Raw genomic sequence first — 22,058 nt, forward strand, 5'->3', positions numbered from 1 at the left:
TGAAGTCATCCAGTAACATGACATCAGTGGACAAAGCGTGAGGTTGTATTGTGGTGTGAACATATCTGGGTAGCAGAGATGAAACAAGGTTTTAAATGTAGAGTCAGAAGCTAGTCTGTGGAAAATTCTTTTGATCATTAAATAGGTAAAATTGTAAACAGAGGATTTGTTTTTCACTGATGCCTTGTCAAAACCAAAATTCTCTCTGGTCAGGAATATACCCAGAAATGTAGCATATGTAGTTATAAATACATCAAACATTCTTTTAACTTTTTGAAAGGAATTATGCACAGTCGAATGTATCAGAATGCTTTTCTGCAGGCCATAAACCTGTAGCACAATGAACAGCAAGTATGTCTGTATTGAGTTTTCATGTTTTATGCATCCCTATCGTCAATAATAAAAATATAATTGACCATGTTGGAGGAAATAGTAAGTTATTAAAATGATATTTAAAATATTATTGTCACAGAAAGAGGCATCCAAAGAGTCTACAGCCAAAAATCTAGGAAGAAAAGATCCTGCACCCAATTCCAGTGTATTGGGGCAGGTTTCCCACACCAACAAGCAATTCTCCAACCCCAGCTGGTGTCCTACATTTCAACTCAGTTCTGATGCTATCTACCCAGAAACAGCATCTGATCCCACAGGTTACAGGCTCAGTCCCTCAAGACTGCCCCCCTCCAGATGCCAGTTGCAATCAGGGTTGCCACCTGTGCTTCTGATCTATCATATTGGAACCTGTCATAAATGGGGGTTCCCATGACCCCCTCCTCAGGTTTGATTAATTTGCTAGAGCAGCTCAGAGAACTCACCTTTATCACTCTCTTCGCTTAGAAAATTCCAAGGGTTGAAGGAAGTGTGTGCCAGGAACAGCGGGCAAAGACCGAATACATATTTCTTATCGTAAATCACAATATCACAGTTAGTAAAAATATGTTCTTCTCTGGGTTCTGTGAGGTAGATGGTATTTGCTTGATACATTTGTTTGGGTTTCTTCTTGGTGATTTTTCTCATTCTAAAAAAAAAATTGTACCAAATTTTGTACTTTCTTAAAGCAGACCTCTTAGGCCCCATGAAACCTGGATCTGCCCTTGAACGTGTGATTCTTTGTATTTCAGTGCAAAGAACTGGCCAAGTCCAAGGCAGAAGTGGCCTGCATCGCAATGTATGAAGCAGACGTGTTTGTCATTGGAACTGAAAAAGGACGGGCCTTTGTCAGCGCCAGGGTGGATCTGCAGAAGGATTTCGCAGAATACTGTAGGTGTTAATAATTCCATCCTTTGTGTTCATAAGTCTTGAAACATTTTCAGGCAAGTCTTATGTAATGTTTTCTTCTAAGACATCATAAGCATTATTCTAAAAATGGTCCTCACACCTCTCCCCTGACTCAGCTGAGCGAATGGCTGCTTAACACTGGCGAGCCCAGGACACATGGTCAGTGTATTTCGTACTAGTCCTCAGTGGGACCCGGGTTTTGTAGACTAAATTTGAAGCATATAAAGTCAGTTATCTCTGATTCCTAAAACAAGCCCGTATTTTTAAAAATATTCTTATTTTACTCCTTCCCAAAGGAAAGGTTCAACTCCTTGGGGGCTTGTTAGGTATTATTTTTGGTTAGTAACCATTTTACCCGTTTCTCCCTTTTTTTACTATGGGAATTTCAAGCCTCCAGTATGCCAGTGTGTGTTTCGAGTGCCCAGGGGCATTAATAAGCATATGTGGCCATATTCGAGGGTAATTATACCCTAAGGCAGCAATTTTCAAGCTTTTTCATCTCATGGCACACATAAACTAATTCTGCAGGCACAGCAAAAAATACCTTTTTCTGATCTCACAAAAAATAGGTATAATTTTGATTCATTCACACAGGACAGCTATTGTGTTGGCTGTTGTCATTTTTTTATTTGACAGTGTAAGGGAAAAGAGGTCAGTGCCCCTGACCAAATAAGTATTGCATGTTTTAAAAATTCTTGCTGCACACTGGGTGGAAATTGCTGCTCTAAGATGTTAAAACCTACATTTTGTATAGTGATCATCTATACCACTATAGGTCATCTACCAAGTATTGAGTTAGCAATTTTGTATTTCCTGGAGTCAAGAAAGGAAAAAAAGGAAAGTTTAATCAAAAGGTATATATAGATATATACATAGATATGTAGATGTCTCCAAGGATTGGCAGAGGAGACATATATATACCTGTATCTACCTATATATTATATATATATATATGATCTTGATTTGGTAGATATGCATTTGTTTTATAGTAAAATTATATATATATAATTTTATTTTTTTGAGGAGAATGCCTGGTCCTATTATTGTGGCCCACACAGCATGACCTTTGGTTAGGCTAAAGGAGTCCCCTCAGGGCAGTGTTTCCTGAGGGGAGCAGCTGGGGGAGATTTGGGGGAACACAGAGCAGGACTAAAGTTGGAAGGGATACACAGTGAGAGAAAGGGAGAGAGCAAGCTCCTTGGAAGCCATCTCTCAGAAGCCAGAGGCCCAGAGCCTGGGGAAGAGACCTTGACGCCCACTTGGACATTAAGAAACAGGCTGAGATGGGACATGTCCACCAGCTCCCTTCCAACTCACAGGAGAATTTCCCGTGTGTGTGTGTGTGTGTGTGTGTGTGTGTGTGTGTGTGTGTGTGTGTACACACACACATATATATATGAATAAATGAATGAGATTGATTGATTCAGATTGACTTCTAAAATCAAAATTTAGGGTCTCTATGATCAAGAAGATAGATTAAAAAATGAAGCAATGAATATGGTGAGTATGTGTTTAACGAACAAGAAGGGTATTCTCAGTTCATTAATGTCAGCTGGCAGTTGAATTTCTAATTGTTGAAATTTAATTACAGAGATTCTTAAAGTTTCACAATTGCATGCTAATTTTTCAGATATAGGCTATTCATGTTTTCTATCTCCTCTTGTACCTATTTCAGTAAACTTTATTTTTACTTTCTTTATTTCATCTAAGTTGTCAAATTTGATAAAATGGTTTATAATATTTGCTTTATAATTTTAATCTCTGTATTGATGTCTCTGTTTTAGTTTCCGATATTGGTAATTTGTGTTTTCTCTCTTTTTTCTTGATAAATTCACCTGTTTTACTTATCTTTCCAGTGAACCAACTTCTGACTCTGTGATTTTCTCTATTGTTTGTCTTTTTCCTTTGTCAGTTATTTTTGCTCTTATCTTTATTATTTCCTTACTTATAGTTTCTTTGGATTTGTTTGCTTTTCTCTTCTAGTTTAATTTTTATTTGGTACATAGACTCTTTAAAAAATATTTTTTTTAAGTTATAATTTTCCCTTTGGGTTCTGCTTTAGCTGTATTCCAAAGACTTTGAATGTTGTGTTTTTATTATCATTTAGTTCAAAATATTTTCTAATACCCCTAGTAATTATTTTTCAACCCATAGTTACTTAGGAGCATGTTCCTTAATGTCTTAATTTAGGGATTTTTTTTTTTTTTTGGTTATTGATTTCTAATTAAATTCCATTGTGTTCCAAAAATATACTCAACATGGTTTTAATCTTTTTGAATTTATCAAGACCTAATTTCTGCCTTAGCACATCATTTATGTTGGTGATTATTCCACAAGAATTTTGGATTCTGCAGTTAGTAGACTGAGTAGGTCAGGTTGTTAAGTAATTGTTGTGATTAATATTTGCATGGTAGGTTATTCAGTTCTCCATATCCATTTTTATTTTGCCTGCTTATTTTTGTCAGTTACTGATAAAGGATTGTTAAAATCTCCAACTATATTGTGTATTTGTTTATCCCTCCTTTTGATTAGTATATTTTGCTTCAGATATGTTGAAGATAGAGACATGAATATGTTATTAAATACATACCCATCTAGGATTATAATGTTTTCCTGGTGAATTTCTTTTTTTCCCCTTCATGAAATATTCCTCTTTGTTTTCATTTATAACCTGGTCTTGAAGTCTACTTTATCTTATATTAATATAGTCATATCGACTTTCTTATGATTAATATTTGCATGGTAGGTCTTTTTCCATTCAATTACTCTCAGCCTTCTATGTGTTTATATTTAAACTGTGTCTCTTATAAACTTATGGAATTAGATCTTTTTTTAAAAAGTCTGATTCTTATATCCATTTACATTTAATATAATTACTTATATAATTTAATTTAAGGCTTCTATCTTGCTGTTTCTTTTCTATTTGTCCCATTTGTTCTTTGTTCCTTTGTGCCTAGGTTCCTGTACTGTTTTAAATTGAGAAACTTTTGTGTTATATTTTCTCTCCTTCATCGACTTTTTGCTCTGTGTTCTATTTATCTTTTTATTGGTTGTTCTTGGAATTACAATATGCCCTCCTAGTTTGTCACAGTGAACCTGAAATTAATATTTACTGTATTGATTTTCTGTTCTCTATTTCATTTATCTCTGCTGTAATTTTTATTTCCTTCATTCTGCCACCTTTGGGTTTAGTTTGCTCTTCTTTTCTAGTTTCTTGAGGTGTAAAAGTTAGTTTGTTGATATCAGATCCCTTTTTAAAATTTTTTTTTATTGGTTGATTTGAGAGAGAGAGGGCAAGGGACAGAGAGAGAGAGACATCAGTTTGTTGTTTCACTCATTTATGCGTTCATTGGTTGCTCCTTGTATGTGCCCTGACCAGAGACTGAACCTGTAACCTTGGCATATCAGGACAACGCTCTAACCAACTGAGCTACCTGGCCAGAACTGACATCTTTTTTTAATGTACTCATTTACATCTATAAACTTGCCTTGTAGCATTGCCTTTGCTTTAACCCATAAATTTTGGTATGTTGTATTTTCATTTTCATTTGTCTCAAGGTATTTTCTAATTTCCCTTGTGACTTCTTTGATCCATTTTTAATCTGGACATATTTGTGAGTTTTCCAGTTTTCTTTGTGTTATTGATTTCTAGTTTTATTCCACTATGATAAAAAAAGATATTTTGTATGACTTTGATCTTTTTGAATTAGTTAAGACTTATTTTGTGGCCTAACATTTGGTCTGTCCTAGAGAATGGTCCATGTGCACTTGAGAAGAACGCACATTCTACTGCCGTTGGGCAGAGTGTTCATAATGTCTGTCATGTCCGGTTGGTTTATAGTGTTGTTTAATTCCTCCGTTTCCTTTTTGGGTTTTTGTCTGATTGCCCTCTCCATTACTGAAAGTGGGGCTAGTGAAGTCTCCTACATTATTGCATTGCTCTCTATTTCTCCCTTCATTTCTGCTTCCTATATTTAGGAGCTCTGAGATTTGGGACATAAATATTTACAGCTGTTCTAGCTTCCTGATAAATTGACCGTTTTATCACTATATAATGTCCTTCTTTGTTTCTTATACCAGTTTTTATTTAAAGTCTGCGTTGACTGATACAGCCGTTCCTGGCTACCCTTTGCATTGCCATTACCTTTTGCATCTCTTTGATTATCACTTGCATGGAATATCTTTTTCCATCCTTTCATGTTCACTCTATATCTATCCTTAAATCCAAAGTGAGTCTTGTAGATGGCATAGTGTCCCATAAGTCCCTTATGCTTTCTTCACTTTTTTTTTTTTCCCATTTTGTTTGTCTAACTCGATGACTTCAAATGACTGGGACCTCCCCCAGCCATCCTGCTGGCTGTTCTAGGACCTCTCTAACCTTTTGGAATATCTTTCTCCCCCTGGTGTCTTCCCACAGAACTGCAGCTCTAACATGCTGCTCACCCGTTTTCAGCAGCTGCCAAACTAGTACAGGATGATCCCATCAGTGCTTTGAGCTAAAACAAGAGAGAAACCGTTTTCTTCTGCAGCCCCCAGGCAGCCGGAATGTTGGATGCACAGTCCACTCTTTTGTTTCCATCCCAAGGAAGGAGCCCCAGCCTGGGGGTTTCCTCCCAGTTGCTCTGCAACTATGCCCTCTAGAGAGAGACCAAATGCCAGGAATTTTTCTACCCCTTATTCTGGAATCCCTTCTTGGTTTTACAGTGGCTTAGGTGATGTGGCTTCTTAACTGGTCAGCCAGGTTCTCACAGAGGTGTTCTGGTCTCTCTGGTTCATTTGCTGTATCTGTGGGGGAGGGAAGGGCCGTTGCTTCGTCCGCTATATTGCCAACATCACTCTCCTGCTTTTGTTTTTGAAGAATATTTTTACTTGATATGGAATTCTACTTGGTGATTTGTTTGTTTTCTATTTCAGCCCCTTTAAAAGTTTTATTCCATTGCTTTCAGGCTTCCATTTTTTAGATACAAAGTCAGGTTAGAATTCTTAGTTTTGTTCTTCTGAAGGTAGTGCGTTGTTTCCCTTAGTTCTGTTTATTTAATCTTTGGTTTTCAGCAGTTTGGCCATGATATGTCTATTTGTGGTCTTCATCAATTGGATATTATCTCTTCAGATATTTATTCTCATTAGTTCGCTTCCTCATTTACACATATAGAAGAAAATTTGATATTGTCCCACAGGTCATTAAGGTTCTGGTCCCTTTTTTAAAATTCTTTTTCCTATTCAGGCTTTAGATTGGATAGTTTTTATTACCTTTCTTTGAGGACAGAGATTCATTCTTCAACAATGTGCTGTTGTTAAGTCTATCCTGTGAAATTTTCATTTCTGATTATTTTTTATTCTGGAATTCTATTTTCTCCTCTCTTTCACTTTCTCTCTCATTTTCTCTCTCTCATGTTCTCTCTCTCTCTGTGTGTTTATATCTTTCCTTTTTGTCAGCATTTTCATTTCTCTGTTGGGATTCCCCGTATAGTCACCCATTTGTTCATCTCCCCTGTAAATTCTTTAATGTATTTATAGCAGTTTTTTTAATTCCTTATCTGGGTCATTTGTGGTCCTGCTTCTATTCATTTTTTTCTCTTCATCCCTGGGTCACATTTTCTTGCTTGTTCACATTTCTACTAGTTTTTTATTTTATACTGTATATTATACATGATATGTTATAAACATCTGCTAATAATCTTGCCTTTTTTTGACAGGCAATTAAATTACTGGCAGGTCCCGCTGACCCTGTGGGGAGCCCGTGTAGACAAGCCTATTTTGATTTTGCTCTTTGGCCTGGGGCCTCAGTAGTCTTGGAGTGTGGCCCTTACTCCTCATGCGTGCCCATTAGCTTCACAAGCTGTGTCTCATGCTGCTCTAACTCAGCAGGACTTGACTTTGAAACTGGCTTTCCAGCACCACACAGCTATTTAAATCTCTGTGCAGCTCTTTAGCTTGTTGCTTTTCCTTAAAGTCTCACCGTATGCTTATATGGCTGTGAGGCCAGTCAAGAATTTGAGGGGAACAGGGGAACTTATATGAAGATATTGGGTCTCCCACCTCTGTGACTCACTCCTCTCCAGGGTTTCCCCCTCGGTTTCCAGCCACAGTGGCAGTCCTGACATGTGCTAGGGGACTGAACGTGTTCACGGGTGAGGGTCGTGTTGCTTTTAGACTATAACAAATAACATGTCTGCTTACAAATAATTTCCTCTGAACTACGAATACTTCCTTGTGTGTTGAATTACTTACAGTTCTTTATCAATAGATTCATTTCAGAGATTGATCATCATGTTATAGCATGCTGTTCATCATAAATAACTTGATCTTTGTGTTTATTTAAATAAACAAACATCTTGTTGTATGTTTATCACACTTTCCCCTTTGCCTTTCCGTATACCAGAAGCAGAGATTGAGGACGTGTGCGGTGCAAACGCCTGGACACTGACCGTGCGCTCACTGTTACAGGCACTGCGGGAGGCCTGCCCGAGATGAAACCCCCGCGCCCGCTGAAGGGAGTGCAGCTCCACTCCGGAGAAACGGAAATACTCAGAAAAGCAGTGGAGGACTACTTCTGCTTTTGTTATGGTACAGTGCACCTGGGGCATTCATTCTCGGAGTAGTTCACTCCGAGGCATTCATTCTGCGGAGTAGGGCAGTGGTAGATCATCTTATTGGTGTGACTAGTTAGGTTTCTGTCATCCGAAAATCTGCATTCTCATCAAGCAAAGAGCCGGTTCTTAAGTACCAGCTCAAGTTTTCCTACAGAAGACAACTTTGTTTCTTCTGGTCCATCGAAACCTCCGGATCGATCAGACTTCAGTCTTTGCTCCCATTTTAGGGAGCCCCGACTCACCCCCACTCCTCTGCCAACCGAGTTACTGAAGATTTTTATTGCTGCTTTGTCACCAGCCTCACCCTCATCTGTCTTTCCACCTACGCACACCTTTCCACAGGCCTTAAGACAGGGATTTTTTAAAAAATACCTACACAGTGTTTTAAAAAGATAGGTAGCCAAATAACTATACAGGTGTTATCCTTAATTGTGATATAAGCACTTTATCGCCTTAGGGCCTTGTTTATCAAGACAGCTGCACATATTTATGTGACCTGCAGGTCCATGTGAGCATTTCACTTTGGGGACAGGGATCTTGGGTGCCCAGGCTACACTTCTCTATGAGAAATGGAGCTCCCACACCTCTGGCCTGGCCGGCCAGTGGGTGCAGAAGGACACACGGCCCCAGTGGTGACATGAGGCTATGGTGACTTCATAACTTCTCCACAGGCAGGTTGGCCTGACTTGTTAGGTGTGACATAGGGACAATTTAAGCTTTGAGTGGAGGCTCTATCCTCTTTTGGCAGCAGCTTGAGTAACCACGGGGTGCTCTCTGCAGCCCTGGAAATGCCAGGGCAAGTACCCCAAATTGCCCAACCACCAAGAAAATAGATTAAAAGACCTATTCTTTTCTCTTTCTTATGTGAAGGTTTGAAGTAAATATTATAAATTTTGTCCGGCCGGGCGTGGCTCAGCGGTTGAGCGTCGACCTGGGATCCAGGCGATCGGGGTTCGATTCCCTGTCAGGGCACATGCCCGGGTTGCGGGCTCGATCAATGACTCTCTCATCATTGATATTTCTATCTCTCTCTTCTTCTCCTTTCCTCTCTCTGAAATCAATAAAGATATATTTAATATATATATTATAAATTTTTTATTTGGGCCCTTTGGGAATTTTTCTAACTTGGGATATAGAGAAATCGGGTACCTTCTGTTTCTAATTCATCTTCAAAGCCAGATGTCACCGCCTGTGTTTATTACACTAAATGAAACTGACTGGTAAGGTTTTATGCTCATACCATTCAAAGTCACCTGCCTCTTCTTCTAGGTAAAGCGTTAGGAACAACAGCAATGGTGCCTGTTCCTTACGAGAAGATGCTGCGAGATCAGTCCGCCGTGGGAGTGCGGGGGCTTCCAGAGGGAGTTACCTTTCAGCACCCGGAGAACTATGATCTTGCAACCCTGAAATGGATTTTGGAGAACAAAGTGGGGATTTCATTCATCATAAACAGGTGACAGGCTCTATTCCATCATAACAGTTAGTATATTTAAAGATAAACTGAGAGCTTAATTTCAGTCAATTAGTTACGTTCTGCTACATTTAGAAGTTGGTTATTCAGATGTTTAAACTGACTTTCTTGTGTGTTCATATTGGGTAATAGTGTTGGTTTTCTTGCAGACCTTTCCTGGATGCAGCAAATCAGCAAGGTAAGTAACAGCTTCTCATACTTAGCGACTGCCCTTGGCTGCTAAACCAGTTCTGCTTTTCTAATTAAAATGCAAGTTTGGCACATTCTAAAGCTTATTTATTCTTTGCCTTATCCTCATGGGGAGGCAGTCTCTGGTATTCCAGGGTGAGTGGTCATGATGTTTGCAGGGTGTACAGCTCAGGGAAAGACACACACACACCCCATCTAGAAAGCTGAGATACCACCCTCTTCCCAGTTTGCACTCCAACAAGTTTCTGCATCCAGACCACAGACGGAAATAGACCTGCTTTGTCCTTGGGCACAGGAGTGTGAGGATTCTGGGGTCACCTCCTGGTCTTTGACTGCCAGGCATTGCTGGGTTCAGAAGTGGGACTAGGATGTATGACTATTCCCATGTTTCTGAAACTCACAGTCTAAGAGAAGGAATGAGACTGTCCAGCACAGAACCAGATGTGGCCTGTGCTCTCAGAATGGCTGGAGGAAATCCCTGTCCCTGCAAAGGGGTTAGAATTGTGCGATTGGAAGGGCTTCATGGAGGAGCAGGGAATCAACCGGCTGATTCTTCCAGGAAGCCCATGCCATGTGACCAGACAGAAAGGTGTCTGAGACCACATTTGGGAAGCAGTGACCCCTTATAATCTCCTGAACTTATGATTATGAAGGGACAAAAAAGTAATTTACCGGAAGTGTTTAGATATCTACCTATGCCCACTCCTTATTTTCTCAGATTATTATTCTGAGTGAAATTGGAAACCATAGCTGTATATGAAAGATCAGGTCTAAAGAGGGTGTCATACTGAGCCTGCATGGGTAGAGATGGTCGGAGGGGGCCATAGGGTGGGGTATGCACCGTTCACAAGGCACACGGTAGGGTGCAGAGGGCCATGTGACATGCTCCAGTTCTTCTGAACATGGACTACTCACAGAGCAAAGTCTGTTTCTGGAACAATTGTGAGCTCCCGGAATCCTCTAGCTCACAAATAAAGGAGAGACTTGAAGGTAAGGGTGGCAGGTGGCAGGTGATTATTGTGCCAGATGATTTGTATTTTCATTAGAGAATAATAATAGCAGCTAACACTCATTTAGTGTTTACAGTGTGCTAGGCACTATTCTAAGCACTTGGCATGTATTAGTTCTCACCCAACCACCATTTTCAGATGAGGAAACTAAAGCACAGGAGGTACAGTGAGTTGCTGGAGGCCACAGCTGGTGAGCAGCAACGTGGGATCCACACCTGTGTTCCAGCCCCAGTCTGCTCCTTGGCCCCCATTCCACCCACACAAATGGCCCCAGAACACGGGGTCAAGTTTGAGTTGGTCTTTCCCCCCACTGCTATTCTGTGATGACTTAGGTAGAGATGGGAATTCTGTTCTCTCTGTATTTGCTTTCAATTTATATGCCTTTGAATGTTTTCATATTTCAAGATGTGGAAAGGGGCTAGTGTGTGTTTTTTCACTTCTGCACAGGTGGACCTGGGCTGGTAACAGATGCTGAGAAATCAGTGACATCACCAAGTGAAAGGTAAGGGATAAAAAATATCCACATCTAGCCCCAAAGTGTTACTTTTTAGACTGGAAAGTCTTCCTTATTTTGTTTTACAGCTGACCCTTGAACAACATGGGTTTGACCTCCACGGCTCCTCTTATACCGGTAGTGGACCAGCACAGTTCAGACCCTTGTCGTTTGAGGGTTACCTGTTTTTTCAATCCATAGCTGGGAATACGCCTATGTGGAGAGCCAACATATATTATATTCAGATTTTCGACTGTGTGGTGGGTTGGTGCCCCTAACCCCCAAGTGTCCAAGGATCAGTTGTATATTTTTTATTCAAGAAAGATGTTAGGGATTATAAGGCTATATTCAGTTGACACCTTTAATTTTGTAACATTATTAAGAACATTAATATTAAACTTGTGGCAATTTTGCTCTCAGTTTGTTGTGGGAAGGGGATTTGACATGGACATCTGGGGAGTTTGAATTCAGCATGTCAAGTACCTGTGGTCAGCCCTCACCCTGCCTGTCTTGACCAGGATCCCCTTCTCCTTTCAGTTGTGGCCCCATCCATGTGAAAACTGAACCCATGGAAGATTCCGGTATGTATTTAGCAGGTTATCATTTGACTCCTTTCTTTCGTTTTACTTGAGTAAACTAAAATAGAGCAAACTTCAACTTGATTTTTTTAAATCTACAAAAAAATACAACTAACATTTTACTCAATGGTGAGAAACTAGAATCTTTTCCCCTAAGTTCAGGAAGAAGGCAAGGCTATACCCTATCACTACTCCTTTTCAACTTCATATTGGACTTCCTAGCTAGTGCAATAAGACAAGAAAAGGAAATAAAAATGTTTGTTCACATATGACATGATTGTCTATGCAGAAAATTTGAAAGAATCAACCAAAAGATGGGGTTTAGAGCATTAATTAACCTCAAATGGAACCTTATTTGTAGAATAATTATATTTTATTCAAATATCTAGAAAAGAGCCTTCTAATTCACTAAATACTAAGTACTTTGTTATTAAGTAGATACATTTGTGGACAAAATATTACTTTAATTATGTTTAAGTTAGAACCTGACTGCCTGGCTGGTGTGGCTCAGCAGTTGAGCATTGACCTATGATCCAGGAGATCTCGGTTCAATTCCTGGTCAGGGCACATGCCCAGGTTATGGGCTCAATCCCCAGTGTGGGGCATGCAGAAGGCAGCCAGTCAGTGCTTCTCTCATCATTGATATTTCTCTCCCTCTCTCCTTCTCTCTTCCTCTCTCTGAAGTCAATAAAAACATATTTATTTATTTTTAAATATATCTTTATTGATTTCAGAGAGAGGAAAGGAGAGGGAGAGAGAGACAGAAACATCAATGATGAGAGAGTCATTGATCGAGCCCGCAACCCGGGCATGTGCCCTGACCGGGAACCAAACCCCGATCGCCTGGATCCCAGGTTGACACTCAACTGCCGAGCCACTCCCGGCAGGGCAATAAAAACATATTTTTTTAAAAATTAGAACCTGACTTCGAAATGAATAAGTCTTGAGTACACGTTTGGAATATGACTTGATTTACAAATACAGCAATGTTTTCTTTTTTTTTTTTTTTGGCTGAAGGAGACTTTTTATTACTTTTATGTACAGAAAACTCAACAGTACACACTTAGCCCAGCTTGGTGGCCAGTTCCTTAGCCTTGGCCTTTTCCAGCTTGGCAATGCGAGCCACCGACTTTGAACCCAGGACATTGCCTCCCCAGTGGCGGCGGATCTCATGGTATCTGTCATTGTAATTGGTCCTGATAGCTTCCACCAGCTTAGCCAGAGCGCCTTTGTCTTCCAAGTTAACCTGTGTGAAGGCGATGGTGGTGCAGGTCTTCCTGTGGGCAAGCCGGCCCAGCCTGGCCTTCCCCTTGATAATGCAGTAGGAAACACCCATCTTCCGGCACAGGGCAGGCAAGAAGACAGCCAGCTCAGTGGGGTCCACGTCATGGGCAGTCACCGCCAGCTGGGCCTTCTTGTTCTCCACCAGGGTGGTGACCGTGTTAACCCCTGCTCAAAGGACAGGTGGCCTCTTGGTGGGGACATCGCCTTTGCCTGAAGCTTTTTTCTAACCCCGGGCCAACAATCACTGCTTCTTTTCTTGCTTCGTCTCTGGTCTGTACTTGTGGGCCAGCTTAAGCAGCTGAGTAGCTGTTTGGCGGTCCAAGGCCTGGGTGAACTGGTAATGGCAGGAGGCACTTTCAGACACTTGTAGAGAATAGCCCTTTGCCACTGCAGCTGAATGTAGCGGGGCCATTTGACAAAGCGGTGAGGTCCCTTTTGGGCTGGATGTCCTGTCCAATGCCAAAATTATTGGGCCTTCTCTCAAACGGGATTGACAGCCTTCTTGGCCTCCTGCTTCTTCACGACAGCAGGGGCCGGTGCCACCTTCTTCCCCTTGGCCTTCTTTCCTTTTGGCATCTTGGACAGTGGGAGGAGAGAGCAATGTTTTCATTTTTGGACATATTTTACTGCTTTCATGCACTCTTCCGTCATTTCTAAATGTTCTACAATAAACATGCATTACTAAGACAGTGTATATTGGGGAGGGAAATCCCTTTTCAGTGGATGAGAGTTGTTTATCTCCATCCCTGCCTCTCCCCCCTCCTCAAAAAAGAAAAATGGCATTAATTAGAGGAAAAATGTTAAGAAGTTAAAAATAGAATTTCTTAAAAACTCAAATGTTTAATCAAGACATGGGAAAATATTGAAGGTATTAAAAGTGGAAAGGTCAGAAAACCCAAAATAATCAAGTACATAAAACTCAGACCTCAAAAAGATAAAAATGAACACCAGCTGATTATAAAGGACTAAAACTAGAATGAAATAGTGCTCACAGAAGCAACCTAGAATATGAAATGAACAGTTTCAAAATGTGAAGTTAAAATTAAATCTAAGATAATCCAAAAGAAAAACAATACTCAATACTAAGGAAAGACGTAGGAAAAGGGAAAATAGAGACTGACTCGGGGAGCACCGAGGACAGAGCACCAGCGCCATCACACTGGCCAGGCGTGGCTTATCCTCAGCAGCCCCCAGTCACTAGGGGAACCCCGCACCAGGGGACCAACCTCCTTGTCACACTCAAGGGTGCCCCCACCCCAGCCGCAGGTGCTTGTAAATATGTGCTTAGTAGAAGCTCCACCTTCAGTGACAGACTGAAAAATACTGGTGCTCGTCCACCTTAGTTATTGTAGGTAAAACCAACACAAGTCAATGAAAAGAAACGAGCCACGGATCTCCGCCCAGCAGAATTCAGCTGCGGAGTCTTAATTTCACTTACACATGGCATGTCCTCAGCTCTCACCTATTTAATCTTAGCCTTGAGTGCTTTTCAAAGCTCAGATATGTTCTGCCTGCAGTCCCCTCTTAGGAAGATGACAAGTGGGGGTAGAGGGAGTTGTCAGCTCTCCCCAGGAGCCCTTTTATGGATCCAAACCCAAACCTCTCATCTCCTTCCTCACCAGCTGTTGGGCCCAATGAGCTTTGAAATAGGCCTCTTGTTGAGGCCTTTCTTTGGAGATATGGTTCTGTTTAAACAAAAATATGCTCCCTATTAATGAATTCTCCTGTGGATTTCATGTTGCAGTACAAATTGCTTCCAGCTGCCTGCAGGCTTCTGCGAGCTGGCCATCAATCGGCCTTATGTCTTGTGATATTTGTGTAGCACTTGTTACACAGAACAAATGTTTAAATGGTTTAGAATTTTAAATTCCTTTCTCTCTGTCTCTCCCTTTCCCTTCTCTCCCTCCCTCTCTCTTTTATTTTGAGGGAAGGCTGCAGTAAATCTGTTGTCATTAGCACTTCAAACAAATTTTGCACTGTCAAATCTGGTTTCAATTGCCTGGATTAAAAAGGACTTTTTCCTTGACAGCCCAGCTGTGGCATATTCATCAGTTGTTTCTGTTAGTAGAGTCTTCAGTGCCTAATCAATTTGGAATGTGTACTTTAATGAAAATTTTATTTCAAAATATTACAAAAGTTATACATGTTTAAATTTTTTAAAACTCAGATTTATAAGAAGTAATAAGAAAAATTCCTTTTCACCCTTTCACTCTCTCTCAAAACTCCATCCCCCTAAGTCTCCTGCACATCTCAAATCCGTTCCCCATATGAGGGGCAACAACTTTTAACCAATTGGTGAAAATTCTTTCAGATCACTTACAAATAAACACACAAATAGCATTTTTTCTTTTTTATGTATAAGTAGACCTCCATTTGTCAACTTTTCTTTCATCTTTCCATCAAATTACCTTTTTGTCCCATTTCTAAGCAAAATCCTCAACTTAATCTACCATTTTACGAATATGTCCATCCGCCTTGTCCATTCTGTTCCTCCATTGTTCTAACAAATTTTCCTTCTTGATAACGGCTTTTTTTTAATGTGTGATTTTTTTAAAAATTGATTTCAGAGAGAGGAAGGGAAAGGGAGAGAGAGATAGCAACATCAATGGTGAGTCATTGATTGGCTGCCTCCTGCAAGCCCCCTACCGGGGACCGAGCCCTCAACCTGGGCATGTGCCCTGACCAGGAATCAAACCTTGACCTCTTGGTTCATGGGTCGACGCTCAACCACTGAGCCAAGTGGGCCAGGCGATAATCACATTTTAAATATCCAGTCTCACTGTCCTTATACCAACAGCTGTTACTTTTCAGAATATCCTCAGAATTTGTAAATTGATGCTAGACAGTGAAGCCCAAGATGTGCCACAATTATCGCTTTTGATGTTATTAACATTCATGGTAAAATTACATGTATACTTCAGTAGTAGTTATCTGTTGCTGTATTAAAAGGCACCAAAACTTAGTGGCTTCAGTGATTCCATTTTCTCCCAATTCTGTGTGTTGGCTGAGCATTGCTTCTTGTTTGGGCTGTCTGGGCTGGGGCTGCATAGTTTGGAAGGCCTTGCTCCTGGGTCTGAGGCCTGCTCTCACAGCCTCGGGGAGACTAGCGGGGGCTGGATCAGGGTGGATCACATGCAGCTCAGCTCCAAAAGCAGCAGGTGCTGATGCACAAACACTTTTTCAAGCTTCTGCTTCTGTCCCATTAGCCAGAGCAAGTCATGTAGCCAGGCCCAGCTTGAAAGAAAGGGTGGAGAAGTGGACCTCACTTCTAGAAAACAGGAGTGGGCAAGTCACATCATAAACAGGTGCGCATACAGGATGGGAGAGTATTGTAGCTAATTTTTGCAACCTGCCACACCCTCCCCTGATAAAGGCTTTTGGTTTTACTAATGCAGTTTTCCCAGGTTTTCAAGTCCATTTCATGTAGTGGGTTAAGGTAAGATTATATGTGCCTATCAGGTTCCATTACAGAAGAATGTTTACGCATTTCATGTAAATGCACCTGTGTACTCAGCCATCTTAAAAGGGGAAGTTTCCCCAAACTGGCATCTGGATCTTTCTCCTTCCCGTCTTTCCTCCCTCCATTCCTCCCTTCTGCCTTCTCTCCCTTCTTCCTTCTTTCCTTTTATGTTGATTTTATATTATTTTATTTTCATGTTATTTACATTTTTATATGGATAAGCCATTTAGTAGTGAGTGAGCTACAAGTTATTTTGCTGATTATAATGTTGCCGCGTTAATCAAAACGGAACCTGGATGTTTATCAGCTGGTCGTCTTTCGCTGTTGGTGGGTTTGGTCTAACACATGACTCTATATTTCCATTGCATTCATAGGCATTTTGCTGAAAGCAGCAGCTGTGTCAGTCAAGAAAGAATCAGAAGATCCTAATTACTATCAATATAATATGCAAGGTAATACTGTTTTAGAAGCATTTTCTCCTCCCAAAGTTATTCATAATGAAAAATTTTAATTGCCACCCATCCCTGTGGGCTGCCCTTCACCGTCTTACCAGTAGCCTCTCCTCAGCCCACTCCCGGCTGCCTCAGCCTCCCTCCTGCTCCTTCGCCTCCAACATGAGCAAACATGGGCAAGAGGCAGGAAAGAGAAAAAGAGCTTCCTTCGAATAATTGCAGAACTGGTAAATAAACAGAAAGTTAAGTGTTACCAGGCCGTGGGCCCTCCTACTACACTGTTGGCTGTGAGCGTCCAACTTGAAATATGAGGAGCCTTCCTTCAGAACCTCATGCGCTCTGATTTCAGCCATGAGAATGCGAGTTAAAGCCCCCCCGTGTTAGTCAACACGCCCTGGGCAGCAATGTGACAGGTTTCTTTTTGTCACTCACTGGAAGAAAAACTTTATAACAGTAAGTTCCATGCCCATGTCTGCACTTCACAATGAGGGGAAAATATAAGAAAAGCATGAAAGAAGTGCTTTTGGTTTTGTTATTGTTGCCGGCACACGGACACTGATCAATAACTTTATAGTACAGAGTCACTGATACTAAAATCCAGAACGTATTGGGATTCAGCATTTTGCCTAGCAAATAAAGTATTGCTGAATTCCTCTTCTCCTCCCCCACCCACCTCTCTTGCTCTCTTTTTTTTACTTAAAAGAATTTGGGGGAATAAAATATAAGGCTTTGAAAAAGAAGTCATCAGATGTCCCCATTTTGCAACCCCTGCTGTTGCAGTGCGTCCAGGCTGTAACCACCAGCGGCCGTTAAAACCATTCGTAAGCCCAGCCGGTGTGGCTCAGTGGATTGAGCCTCGTGCCGTGCCCTAAACACCCAGAGGGGGTTGGGGTGGGCTGGCACAGAGGAAAGGGGATCACAAGTTGAGGACTGTTGGCACTAGGGGATGGGCACGTGACTTCATTATACCATCTCTCTGTTTTGTATGTTTGAAATTTTTCCAAAGAACAAACAAAGGAACAAAGAAAAAATATAAAGGATCACTTGTGCAAATTTTATTTCAAGGCATTTCATGTACATTCCTGTACGAGTCATGAATTATTTGCACTGTTTTAAATGATTTCTTTTTTAAATTTGTATTTCCACATTTTTTATACGTTGTTTGCTTTCCTTTCAGAAAGCCATCAATCTTCTGCGATCAATGAAGTAATAGAAATGGAATTGCCGATGGAAGGTTAGAAAAACGAAGCATTTTATTATATATATATATTTTTTTTAGTTTACAATATTTTACAGCGAGCACACTCTTTTAAACACACGTCTGAAAATACAGAAGGGGGCTTCCTGACGCGCTTTCTTAGAGAACTGGCTGCGTCCTAGTCCTCAGATGTACTGTTAAGGATGCTCTCACTCTCTTTTCTCATCTGTAAGTGAAAAGCACCTGGATGTAGAAGTTAAACGGTAAGAAAACTTGGCACTGGTGCCGTTTGTTGCTTTATTTCATTTTGTCTTTCGGATAGGCATGCCCAAATTCTTTTTAACTGAGTTGAAAAGTATTTTAGGAAATTCTTGAATTAGAACTAAAATCTGATACTACTTCCCTCCGTTTATTTCTAAACCTTGAGCATCATATTTAAGGCCTGAACTCTTGAAGTGGTTTATACATGTCCACAGTAACATTAATAAAGGAAACTTCCTCTCCAAATCTAGAGGCATGGAATGTCTTTGTCAGTTTTCGGGCAAGATGAGCTTGTTTTTAGGAGTTGTACATCTGTCTTAGTAGCAAAATTATTTGTATTTTTCTCTAAGTCAAAAGCATTCTCCAAGGAGCTGATTGCAGTCATTTTTTAAAGGCTTCTCTGATTTGGGAGGTCTGGAGTTGTTTGTCGTGGAGGACAGTTCCAGTGGCCCCCTGAGCCACTTGTCCAGTTGGCTCACCTGAAAAGAGTTTGTATAGACTTTGCCAGAGAACACGCTGCACTAGAGTCCAGTTTAGAATTGTTCATTCACTCATAAAGTTATCGTTTTGAACTTAATTGCTTTAAACCAAGAGGACAAGTTAATTCTGTCATTATTTAACCTCTGTTTGTTTTTCTGAATTACATATTTTTAATTATGGTTAAAAACACATAACATAAAATTTACCATCTTAACCGTTGTTAAACGAGTTCAGTACTGGCTGAGTCCCACGTGTTAAGTATATTCACGTGGTTGTGAAACAGATCTTGAGAACTTTTCATTTTGCAAATCTATTCCCATTAAAAGACCCCTGTCCCTGCCCTGGCAGCCCCATTCTGCTTCTGTCTCTGTGAATCTGACTGCTCTAGGTAGCTCATGTAAGTGGGATGATATGTAGCATTCGTCCTACTGTGTGCCTGGTTTATTTCACTGAGCACGATGCCCTCAGGGCTCATCTGTGGGAGCATGTGGCAGGATTCTTCCATTTATTTTTTGTTTTTTCTTTTTCTTCGTCGTAGCCTCTGACCTTCTCTGGATGTGGGGAAGGACAATTATTTTGAATTCTGTTGAAATCTGTTCCTCCCTTACAACATTTTACTTCCCTCTGTTAAAGCCTGTTAAGATATTGTTTGTTCTCTTTTTTTAGCGCATAGATGGTAGTGTTTAGAAAAAAGAAAGCCCATGTAGGAAACAGTTGTAGAATTGGCACTGAGTCAGGAAGATTTCATTGGATGTTGGCCTTTGAGTTACTTTATTTCTGAAGACATTTTTAATATCACAGTACGGTGGGAAGCCCATTTACAATAAAGCTGAGTTACTTGATTTTTTTTTTTAATTTTGAAATAATTACAGATTCACAAGATGCTGCAAGAAGAGTACAGAGAGGTCCTATGTACCTTCACCCATTTTTCCCCAGAGGTCACATCTTACATAACAAGAGTACAGTATCAAAACAGCTCAAGTTGGTTTTGAGGTCTAGTCTTTCTTCCTTTATAACAATTAATGTAAATCTTTCTAAAACAAGCCAGAGTTAAATGAGATAATCTAGCCAGGCTTTTATCCGTATGTAGAACTTGATAATCTATCATAATTCTTGTCTACCAGAAAACTGTATCGTGCTCCATGTAACAATAGACTGCGAACACCGCTGGCAGGATAAGGGGGGCTGTTAACCAAAGCATCCTAGTAATTCCTGATGACAAGAAAACACTATGACCACATGAATTCCATTAGCTCCAGTAGAGGGGTATTCTGTGTCCATTAATGTGGATAACTCTGGATTATTTGATAATAGCTGAAAGTTCCTTATCTTTTCTTGTCCCTTCTAAGATTATCCTCTGTTACCCTATTAGCCCTTCTAAAATTAAAATTACCTATATACTTACACCTTCGTGTTTATTAAATACGAAATGTAGTTAAAATGCCAGGATAAGCTACTTTCTTGGTATAGGAGCAGTAAAATGTTGGAACATTGAGAATACATAATAATGAATGTCATTTTAGACATTTTTTTTTCAAGATTCTACTCAGCTTGTCCCTTCAGAATCGAGTGAGGACCCTGAAGCTGAGGTGAAAATTGAAGGTTAGTTGCCAAAAGCCTCCTCACATTCACACTGCTGAGTATAGTTTTCATTTTTTCTTAAAGGGTTATTGTGGGGAAAGACTGAAATTGATGTGTGTGTATGTGTGACCAGAGCAGTCACGTTCCCATCAAGTACCCAGTGCTCTAGGCTTTTTAGACTTTGGATTAGGACATGCAATTAGCACTGGGCCAGGGTGGGACCAAACTGTGCGCTGTCCAAGTGAGGAAGAAATGAAGGGGGCGAGAGGTGGAAGGGGAAAGGGAAAGAAAGGACTGGTTCACTTAGAAACATTCTCTCTCCTACCAAAGTATGGTCAACAGCTCAGAAATAACAAGTGATCAGGCCTGCAATCAGTGAACTCAGTTTAAGTGCAAGTATCTAAAGGAAGTGAACTTCAAAGTATGCTTTTAAAAAGATTTATACAATCCACTGTGTAAGATTATTTTCTTTAAAATACATACAGCCCTAGCTGGTTTGGCTTAGTGGTTAGAGTGTCGACCCACAGAATAAAAGGGTCTCGGGTTTGATCCTGGTCAAGGGCATGTACCTCAGTTGCAGGCTAGGTTGGGGCGCATGTGGGAGGCAGCCAATTGATGTGTGTCTCTCACATCGATGCTTCTCTCTCTCTCTCCCTCTCTCCCCTCCCCCTTCCACTGTCTCTGAAAAAGCAATGGAAAAAATATCCTTGAGTTAGGATTTAAAAAATAATAATAAATAAATAAATAATAAATAAGTAAAATACTTACAAACTGATACATTTGGTTTAAGGGTTTTGGTTTCTTTAATGAGGCATAATATTTTATTAAAACTAAATCTTTTTTTAAAAATTAAATTTATTGGGGTGACTGTTCTTTGTTCAGTGTTTGTTTAAATACTATACCCAGTAGTTATAAACATATTCTAAAGATATTTTTTACAATTAAAAGTTTTTGAAAGATGTTTTTTATTGCTCTAGCCAGTTTGGCTCAGTGGTTAGAGTGTCAGCTTGTGGGCTGAAGGGTCCCAGGTTGGATTCCAGCCAAGCCGTACCTCGGTTGCAGGCTCGCCCCATTCAGGGGGTGCATGTAGGAGCCAACCAGTTGACGTGTGTGTGTGTCTCTCTCTCTCTTTCCCCCTTCCACTCTCTCTGAAAAGCAATGGAAAAAATATCCTCAGGTGAGGATTAAAAAAAAGAAAGAAAATAGTTTATTTTTCATAGAAATGAGACCATTTATCCCAGAGTTTGTGTATTTTCAGCCCATTTAGTTAAAAGAATGTACCTGTTTTCTTTCCTTGTGACCCATTTAGTGATCTTCTAAAAAATATTTTTATCTCTGATGCTGAAATACGAGCTGATCCAGTGTCTTTTTAATATGAGAACTTCTTTTATTTTATGTATTTAATAATGTCATGAGGTCTCAGAATTAATGCCATTAGGTATATAATTCTATCCTAGCATTTAATAAAATCTCACTTATCTGCACAGATGTGATTTTGAAGTAGTAAAATTTGAATTACAAAGTAGAATTAAATTAGTAAAATCTGAATTATGAAATTGCACTTTTATCCTTTTTTTAATCAGAAACATGATTTAACAAGAAGACAGTAGTATTTGGATAATAGTGTATAAACTTACAAATTATGCTTTAAAATAAACATTTATGCCCTCAAAGTTGTATTCACTTTTTTTCCTGAGGAGTCCTTTTTACTGAGAGATGATATTACTTCC

At 40.2% G+C, this 22,058-nt stretch overlaps 1 protein-coding gene and 1 pseudogene across 4 annotated transcripts in view; one reads left to right on the forward strand and one right to left on the reverse strand.

Annotated features, from left to right (window-relative positions):
• The window catches only part of LOC308554696 (general transcription factor II-I repeat domain-containing protein 2), a 50,352-nt gene that overhangs the window by 20,040 nt on the left and 8,254 nt on the right, over positions 1-22,058 (forward strand). For 2 of the 3 annotated variants that reach the window (XM_081132085.1, XM_081132084.1), the window contains exons 3-11: positions 1,122-1,260; positions 7,726-7,845; positions 9,141-9,324; positions 9,492-9,520; positions 10,989-11,043; positions 11,572-11,615; positions 16,731-16,808; positions 17,986-18,042; positions 20,287-20,349. In XM_081132085.1, the coding sequence (XP_080988211.1) occupies positions 1,122-1,260; positions 7,726-7,845; positions 9,141-9,324; positions 9,492-9,520; positions 10,989-11,043; positions 11,572-11,615; positions 16,731-16,808; positions 17,986-18,042; positions 20,287-20,349 (769 nt within the window). Of the gene's footprint in view, positions 1-1,121; positions 1,261-7,660; positions 7,846-9,140; positions 9,325-9,491; positions 9,521-10,988; positions 11,044-11,571; positions 11,616-16,730; positions 16,809-17,985; positions 18,043-20,286; positions 20,350-22,058 lie in introns of all 3 variants that reach the window. The other variant, XM_081132086.1, reaches the window with a different exon arrangement.
• Positions 12,616-13,491, reverse strand: LOC308554697 (large ribosomal subunit protein eL8-like; annotated as a pseudogene). The gene has a single exon. The product of its transcript is annotated as a large ribosomal subunit protein eL8-like (transcript).

The sequence above is a fragment of the Miniopterus schreibersii genome (genome assembly GCF_964146895.1).
Source record: "Miniopterus schreibersii genome assembly, chromosome: 3".
Taxonomy (NCBI): Eukaryota; Metazoa; Chordata; class Mammalia; order Chiroptera; family Miniopteridae; genus Miniopterus; species Miniopterus schreibersii.